The sequence below is a fragment of the Chanos chanos genome, chromosome 1 (genome assembly GCF_902362185.1).
Source record: "Chanos chanos chromosome 1, fChaCha1.1, whole genome shotgun sequence".
NCBI lineage: Eukaryota > Metazoa > Chordata > Actinopteri > Gonorynchiformes > Chanidae > Chanos > Chanos chanos.
This window is the reverse complement of record NC_044495.1, coordinates 60,954,889-60,964,351: the sequence shown is the minus strand read 5'-3', so window position 1 is coordinate 60,964,351 and position 9,463 is coordinate 60,954,889. Positions and strand designations below refer to the sequence as shown.

Below are 9,463 nucleotides of genomic sequence, written 5' to 3'. Positions count from 1 at the left end.
TTAAATAATAAAGAAGGATAAAAAAAAAAAAGCCAAACTGGTCCTTCAGAGAGTGAGAATGCAAAAGATTTTCTTTAAAAGGATTAACTGTCCTGCATGAAGAAGCTGATGCTATTTGGAATTAAAGGTAAATAGAACTCAAGCACCGTTGGAGTTTTGTGTTCAAAACAAGCCAGCATGATACATTTTGCTTCTTTAACACTTCCTACACGCGGCATTGAAAGTGGGAATCGCAATAGGATAACCTGCCCCGAGGCCAAAACACAAGATCCTACATCATCCGCGAGCCTGATTTATTCAGTATGTAACGTCTTAGCTCACATGCATTAATGTGGGTGTCCAGACTTCAGACACCTGACGGTTTTCTTCTCCCTTATCATGTCTGTGTGTGCCTCCCAGTCCTTACCGACGTGACCCTTTACGGGAGCGCAGAGCTGAACAGCCATCCTGTGTTTAGTTTTACATGTAGAATGGTGACCGTCCACAGTTAAATTAAATAAAATGTATAACACTGATTCTTTCTCTAAATCAGAGGCTGATCATACACAGTGCATTCGCAGAAACCTCTGGTCTGTCTCTTTTCTGTGAGCCCTTCATAGTGCGGAGAACAAAATAACTTTCAATTAAACAAGGCTTCCTTCCCTCCCTCCCTTCCTAACCGGTCCTGTTAAAATGCATCCTGTCTCTGAAACATCATAATGAATATGACTACAGTGCTAACGGCTTTGTCTGAATACAGCACCACTGATTCTGTCTGTAATTAGTGGGATAGAGGAGAACGTCAGAAAGCTCTGGATTCTTCGGACTGAGAGAAAGAGGGAAGACTCTAATATTGTGAAAAGAGAGAGAGAGAGAGTGAGGATATTCTCTCACTAGTATTATAACAGAGAAAGTCTTAATGTTTTATTAAGCGGAGAAATGAAAGATAAATGTGTGTGGAGCTGATTGAAAGCGGTCGGGGTGGCCGGTGCGATGGTATTCGGGTCGACGGTCGTCTTTGTTCAGACCCCGTGCAGCCTCCCAGAGTGAGACTCGGCGTGTCAGACAGGGGGCATCTCCGTCAGACTAACCCACAGAGAACACGCTCTCAGCTCCCATGTAAAACACAAGCCTTTTTTTTTTTATCTGTCCCCAAATGGATCACAGCGTCTCAGTGAGGACATAACCCAGGTCTCCCCATCACAAACCATCACACGGTCACTATTCACACACACACACACACACACACACACACTCACACTCATACACACACACTCACACACACACACACACACACACACACACTCACACACACACACACACACACACACACACACTCACACTCATACACACACACTCACACACACACACACACACACACACACACACACACACACACTCACACTCATACACACACACTCACACTCATACACACACACACACTCACACTCATACACACACACTCACACACACACACACACACACACACACACAAACGTGACATAACTTCAGGAGCCTAAAGTCACAGGAACAAAGCGGCAGATGAACTGTGAACATCTCTGTAGAGGCTGAAGGACAGTGCACTAAGGAACGCTGGGTTCTCTCCCACAGGGAAAAGGACTCGCAGTCTCTCTGTGTGACTGGCCATTCTGAACACAGACACACACACACACACAAAGCTTAACATCAAACTCAAGAGCCTGAGGGCGTGACTGTAGCTGTAGACTGCGTCTCTTGTAAAGACGAACGTCATTCTATAGGGTCTGCGTTGTCTGCACTCTCTCCGTGGGGCATTTTCGTCTTATTGACTTGTTGTTTGTGTGTTCTGCAATAAGCAGCCATCTGGAAGGGGTTTTCACGGGCGAAGTCTTTGCCTGTTTATTGTCATTTCCCCCTCTTGGATTCAGTTATATATCCATTTATTTATTTATTTATTTATAAAAATCAATTTTGTTTGGCTGCATGACGTGTGTTAAGTGTTCAAACCTGTGCTGCATTTCATAGTTGGGCCAACAGGTGGCGCTTATGTCAATGAAACCCTAAAGAAACCTCTTTGAAGGACACGTTGGTTTGATTGATTTTTGTGTGAGGAACAGTACGCAGTGGCACATGGGGAGTGTTCATGAACACAGAAAATAAAGGCACGAAATCACAAAACGGGTAAAAACAACAACAACAACAACAACCACCCGATTAAGAGAATAACATATTTCAAATAAAAAGTAAACAGAAGACAAACACGTCGCCTTTTTACACAGTGTAAAACTGATGAGTTAATTAGACACACTATGTATGCTAGACTGGTTTTAATTTTCACAGACTTCTTCTTCCACATGCATATTAAAATAGAAAACTAATACATTTTCAAAAACAATGTTCATATTATTCCTCTTGAGTCTCTATCGGTAGCTACCAGGAGGCTGATTTCTGGGGAAGAACTTGGTTCTGAGTTTGAAAACTATTTGGGTCAGTCCTGAACCTTCATGGTGCCCTCACTGTGACACAGTGTAAAACTGGAGGGGTGGGTGGGGAGGGGGGGTTGTCAGTTGACGTTGTAACTCATCTTAAAAGGCAGAACAAAAACAGGATGTACACTCTCCAGTCTGGACGAGAAACACTCGAAACACTTTAAGATTGTCCATAAAACACATCCAAACATCAAGTGATGTGAAATGACTCACCACTGGACTGAATGTTAAGTCCATCTACCCTAATGTTAAAGCTAAAGCACTTTGACCTCTGCTTTATCAACAGTAAATATTAGTCTCTATTTGTTTGGTGGTGATGATAATGATGATGTTGTTGATGATGATGATGATGATGATGTCCTCTTTGCTTACTCATATCCTTATGATACGTCATCAACAGGAAGAGGACCCCGATATTCAGTCTCCAAACAAACTCAAACACCCCCCAGGGACCAATTTGTCTGTCTTGGTTTCGAAATTTCCTTTTCTTTTTCTCTTTTTTTTTTTTTATGACAAATCCTTGAGTGTAACGTGGATCAGGTCCAGCCCGTGGATAAAGAAGACAGGTCACATTCTGTTCTGGAGACGCTTACTGTTTTGATGAGTTTAAACATGCTGTCCTGACCTCTCTCTGCCTCGTTCTGTAAAATTCACAGACTTCACACGACCTCGCTTTTATTCAAACGCGACTCAATGCAAGCCTATCACTTCTCTCAAGAGATTCTGTAATTAATAGCATTGAATAACATTTTTTTTTTACTTTTGCTGCCAAAACAAACAGTGCCTTTTAGGTAGAGTTCTGTTGTCTTTCAGAGGAACAGTTCAAATGTGAGACTTTGAACTCAAATCAGTAGAGAGAGAGAGAGAGAGAGAGAGAGAGAGAGAGAGAGAGAGAGAATCACATGCTTTCTCTCTCCTGTTACCACATAGCAACAGCCAAAGGTATGTTTAGCATGAGATGCTAGTGAATGTTCCGGACAGAATGTTTCTGCGTGGTGTTACTATAGTAACAGCTATAGGAGACACACAGTTGGTCAGTGACTAACAAGCTGTCCTCAGAGAGAGAGGTGACAGGCAGAGGTTCACTGAACTCAAACTGGGAACCGGCTCTATGTCGGAGCAGCTGTCCCAGTTTTGGAAGATGTGGAACAGGGCTTAGACCTGTGAGGACATCACAGTGACCTCACATCAACCACATGATGCAATTTAAAAACACCAGGGCTTTTTGGGGACAGCTGCACCCCCACCCACCTATTAAGATTTCACTAAATGATGAGAATTGTTCAGTATCTGTTGTCGTCATGATCCAGATCATTGCCACTGGGCCTCTAATTGAATATGGTGTTTAAATAAACATCACGTTTCGTTCTGTTTTTGTTTTTTTCATTGCATGTCAGTGAACAAATAACGAATATGTCTCCACATCTCATTAAATTATTTTGGCAGAATATACATCCATTTTCTCCTTTAAAATGGGGTCGTACTCACCTCTTTACTTTTCAGCCCTGTGGGACTACTACAGGGTTTTGAGACTGCTGGTGTGTGCGCCTGCGTATGCATCTGTGTGTGTGTGTGTGTGTGTGTGTGTGTGTGTGTGTGTGTGTGTGTTGCAGATGACAGAATAAGAAGTGCTGTACAGTTCATCCTCAGAAACACAGAAGAAAGGGAGGAATGACAAACAGAAAGAAAGAAAGAAAGAAAGAAGAGGGGCAAAATAGGTGTATTGACTCAGCTGTGTTTTAACATGTTGAAAAAACGTGTTGTGCAATGTGATTGAGGCAGGAGGTCGCCTCGTACCCGAGAGAGAAGGAGTTCTAAGAGTTCTAAGGTGTATGATCACAAGCCAATCTGTTATTTCTGAGATAAAGGGTGTGTGTATGTGTGTGTGTGTGTGTGTGTGTGAGAGAGAGAGAGAGAGAGAGAGAGAGAGAGAGAGAGAGAGAGAGGCTTTGGCAGTCCCTCGAGCTGACAGGTTATGAATTACTGCTCCGACGTTACCACAGATAAACCGACCCGTTAAGCATCTCTTTTTCAAAACAGATGAGTACAGACAAAGTTATCCTTCTAAATTAGCTTACTGACGTTCAGAGCGCTTAAATTAATTGCAGGTAACCTTGATAACCTCTTAAGAGATAGTTAAGCGCAAACAGTAATTATCGCAAATCAATGTACCTTGGTAAACACAGCAGTCTCTCAGAGGCGTGAACGGCTTCTGTGTCCATTGACTTTGTTTTTTAAAAATACTCCGCACAGGGGTCTTCTATTGCCTTAGGCACCTCTTACCTCATAGAAAAATACAGGTTTATTATACTAGCAAAAAAAGGAGCACTTAAAAAGTCTGTCTCACAAAATGCTTTAAAATGTCCAGTTTAAAACAAGTTACACCAAGAAAACACGTCAAGTAGACCACGTAGCATATTTTGGATTTATCTGTGCACCTAAGACTCACGCTTCCGCTGAGGAAAAACTCAGTTGCCTTAATCGTAGCGGGACACGGCGTTGACTTTTTTTTCGTTAGTACATTCAGCCCCGTAACTATACTATATTAGTAATGTACTTAAGAGCTTACAAACGTATAGTATTTTTTTCTTCGTTTGCCTTTTTAGGAGTCATATTTAGAACGGGGCTGTACCTCAACTCCTCCGCACACTCAAAAAGGGGGGATGTGTCGAGTCTGTGTCAGATGTGCCACGACCTCTCTTTGGAAAAGTTTGCAAGCTCTCGTCTTGGCTTAGAGCCTGAATCAGTTCATACTGCTCCAGTCTCCAGATACCGTGAAGAGGCAGAGCCGCGCTTTAAAACCCGCCCTCCAGAAAGATCTCATTTCCCCTAAAACCTCCCATTTTCCTCTCTCTCTCTCTATTCCTCTCTCTCTCTCCTTCTCCCTCTCTCTCGCTCGTCTCCCTCCGTCTTTACCTCTATTTCTGTTCTTTTGCTCTATCCCCCCAATTGCGAATCATGGACGTAGCGACGAGGGGTTTGATTCTGCTCTCTTGCCTCTGCGCGATATCTGCGATCGATTTGGAGGTGGTAGAACCGAGCTACTATGTGGAGCCTTCAGCCTCTTTGGACGTGATCGACTACAAAGATCCCTGCAAAGCTGGTGAGCATCTGGATTCCTAATTCACTCCTGTTTTTTTTTTTTTTTCTTTCTTTCTTTTTTTTTTTCCTAAATCGATTTTGGATTTCGCTCAAGCTCCGTGTGGCTGCTGTGGTGAGTGGAAGTAATTCCATTGTGGATGACAGCAGCGAAACAGAGCTGAGAACCCCCCCCCCCTCAAAATTGGTAAACACACTCTGCGTGTTTTCGGTGATTATTTCTCCTCGGGACTTTTGGTCATCCATATTTACAAAACAGCCGTATTTACCATGCACGCTAAACCATAGTTGACAGTTTTGCGTTGCAATAATCGAACGATGTTGTAGGAAGCTAAATCACTGAGACGCGCAACGTTGGACTTTTTTTTTGTCAAGCAGAACAACAAAAAAAAGTTTGCAGTCTGCATAAACTACTTGTCTAAACTTTTGATAGCTAGATTAATCAGCTGATCCGCATTGAATTACTTAGTGAATGCAGTCAGCCGTGCATGACACTTCTGAACTACTTATGTTTGGGGGAATAAAAAAATCACAGGTAAGTGTCAAATTACAGTACGGCAAATCGCCAGCAATGGAAAACTTTACCATGTACCATTGTGTCGGATCTTTCCTCTGGAAAAAGAAAAGTATTTGGTGGTTAGTGTAGGCCGGTCAACAAAGCGCCTTTCCTCCATGCCTTTCAGTCAAATGACACGTCCCAAGCTACACTTTTCAACTGAGCAGAAGTACCGGGTGCATCGCGCGACCACCTCATTACACACAACAGTGGAAGGGAAGGAGAGAAGGGGAGAGAGGGGGGGGGGTCACCTGACGCGATGAAATCTTTTTCGAGACAAGACTTGTCCTATCTCCATTTATCCGCGAAACTGATAGCCGCGGGCTAGGCGGCTTGAAATTAAAGCACCTATATCTCTAGATCCAAATATGTGTGGACAGCTTCATGCCAAGCTCTGCCGCCCGTGCCTCGCAGTCAAATCCGCGTCGTCCGCAACACTGTGGCTTTCAGTTCCTCCGTGGCGGTAATGAGGATGTAATGAAAGACTAAAATCAATAGATGTGCCTATACCTAGACCACAGCTTCGATTTCCAATTAACTTTCCTTTGCACTGGATCTGTACGTGCGCTGTCTGTGTCGTCTGTTGTTTACATTTTTGTCGTGTTGTTTACCACGGCTCTCAGCCATCAGCGCTATCAACAGAAAGCAAGAGAAAATAGATAACCTAATGTATTTTTTTTTCTTGATTAAGCATTCGAATGATTTGAACGATTGGGTCTTGTCCCCATACACTTACACTGTGTCTGTTATTAAAGTTAAAACTGGTCTGAATGTGCTGAATCAATAGCAAACAAGCGTTAGATGAAGGTTTCACAGAGACAGACTTCAGCTGCCGCTGTTACTCAACCTGTCAGTCGAGGTTTAGTGAAGCCCACAAGGTCAGGCTTTGGTTTAATATGTATGTGTGCACACTGGCCCTGTGTTTTGACCGTCTAACCGTGTTATCTGGATCAGGCCGCGGTCTTGGCCCCGCTCCGCACCGGCCATGATTGAGTTGACACTTTTACTTGAAGTTGTATTTTAGATCCTCTGCGCCCTTCAGCGCTCCGGCTTTTCTGTTCATGCCGGGGGGGGGGGGGGGGGGGGGGGGGGGGGGCAGTGGGGTGTTCGGGGTGGGTGTGTTAAGTGTGTGTTGGTCCCTGGACAGGGGCATTTCAGAGTGTAGATGAACTCACATTCTCCTGCCTGAACACTGGCGTCCTTTCACCGCCTGGATTTGTCTCCTCGTCCTCATTTGCAGCTCAATGGTCTCCAGGGCTGTTCATTTAGACGTTTCCACCCCTGAAAAAAAAAAAACACAGACTTTAACACCCCCCCCCCCCCCCCCCCCAAAGAAGTGCCTATAGCACAGCCCACAGCTTCGGCCAGGCAGTCTAGATTGGGATTTTGGACAGATTAAGTGATTTGACCCTGAATTGGGGGATTAAATTCTCTTTGGATTGTTCTCGCTGGCTGCTTCATTCTCCGCCCTGACCAATGCTCAGCCAGGCTGGTTGTTCAGGGCAACTTTAAATTGATTTATTCTTTTATGTGGCTGCCTGGGCTTGGGTTGCGTGTCTTGTCTCTCTCCATTCTAGTCATCCTCTCTGCACAGTAGGTTGTGGATTTGTGTGTGTGTGTGTGTGTGTGTGTGTGGTCCTGCATTTGTGTATGCATGTCTGCATGTCAGAGTTTGCCTGTCTTTTTGCGTGTATGATGTGTGTGTGTGTGTGTATGTGTGTGCTTGTGTGTGCATGTGTATACACATATGTTCTTGTGTGTATGTGAGGGAGTATATGTTAGTGTGTGTGTGTGTGCGAGGGAGTATATGTTAGTGTGTGTGTTTAAGAGTGTGTATGTTAGTGTATGTGTGAGGGTGTGAAGTAACAGTGTTAAACTGTATGTCTCTCCAGTGGGCAGGAAACAGGTTGTTTGTCTTGTGTTTTGTCAGAGACTCAGAGAGATGTTGAGACTCAGAGAGATGTTGAGACTCAGAGAGATGTTGAGATGTTAAGACTCGGTGAGATGTTAAGACTCGGTGAGATGTTGAGATGTTGAGACTCAGAGAGATGTTGAGATGTTAAGACTCGGTGAGATGTTGAGATGTTGAGAGCCAGAGAGATGTTGAGACTCAGAGAGATGTTGAGATGTTGAGACTCAGAGAGATGTTGAGACTCAGAGAGATGTTGAGATGTTGAGAGTCAGAGAGATGTTAAGACTCGGTGAGATGTTGAGATGTTGAGACTCAGTGAGATGTTGAGACTCAGAGAGATGTTGAGATGTTGAGAGCCAGAGAGATGTTGAGACTCAGAGAGATGTTGAGATGTTGCTTAGACTCAGCCTGTCTCACACAGCTGTTGTCTCCTTTACATCTCTGTATCAGAGTGTAAACAAAAACACCACGTTTGGGTCCACCGTGAGTAAACAGACTCCTCCTCTGCGTTATCGTCTCTGTTTCTGCGACGACAGAACCTCCCGTGTGAGATGAGGAGCCTGCGCGGTCACACTGGAGAGAGAGGTAACCCGGGAAACGGCCGCCGTAATCGATCAGTTTTTGGGAGACACCCGTAGAAGGGGCTGGGTTTTTTTTTCCAGCTCCAGAGCTTTGCCTGTAGTTTGAGGGGTGTTAGGTTTGTACTCACCCCCCTGGGTGGGAGCGACATGCGGTCAGATGTGAGGATGGTGTCCAGCTGTGGTGGTGTCTGTGTGTGTTTACAGAGGAAGGAGTGAGAGTCCAGAACCTGTCAGCAAAGCGGTCTGTTTGTCAAACCGTGAACCAGTTTTTAATCAGGCATCTTACGTAAATCTGTGTCCAACCTCAAATACACACGCGCACGCGCACACACACACCGACACACACACACAAAACATACTTATACACACAAACACAAACACATAACACACACACAAATACACAAAACATACTTATACACACAAACACATAACACACACACACACACAAAACATACTTATACACACAAACACAAACACATAACACACACACAAATACACAAAACATACTTACACACACACATTATGCAATATGTTTGCCCCTGTTAAACTCTCAAAAAAACGTTGTTTAGAGGCTTGTATGAATAATTTGTTATTGTCTGAATGTGTTCTAGAGGCGCTCTCTCCCAGTGTGTTGTATGTAGAGTCAATGTAGACATGCAGTGTTTTATTAGGAATTCAGATTTTTTTTTTTTTAAATCTGTTTTATGAAGAAATCTGTGCTTTCTCTCACAAAAGCCAAACCTGAGCTCTTTTGACCTCAGCTGTTCTGCACATGTTAAATTTTTTAAAAAATTTATTATTTAAAATATTTAAAATCCTGAACTCTATTTTAATATCCCAGACTTTTCCAGACACACACACACACACA

General features: G+C 43.7%; 1 protein-coding gene across 3 annotated transcripts in view; it reads left to right on the top strand.

The window, feature by feature from the left end:
- Window positions 1–5,117: 5,117 nt before the first annotated feature.
- The window catches only part of bmp1a (bone morphogenetic protein 1a), a 61,353-nt gene continuing 57,007 nt past the window's right edge, over window positions 5,118–9,463 (top strand). For all 3 annotated transcript variants that reach the window (XM_030790748.1, XM_030790757.1, XM_030790765.1), the window contains exon 1: window positions 5,118–5,550. In XM_030790748.1, the coding sequence (XP_030646608.1) occupies window positions 5,406–5,550 (145 nt within the window). In that variant the 5' untranslated portion in view covers window positions 5,118–5,405. The remainder of the gene's footprint in view (window positions 5,551–9,463) is intronic.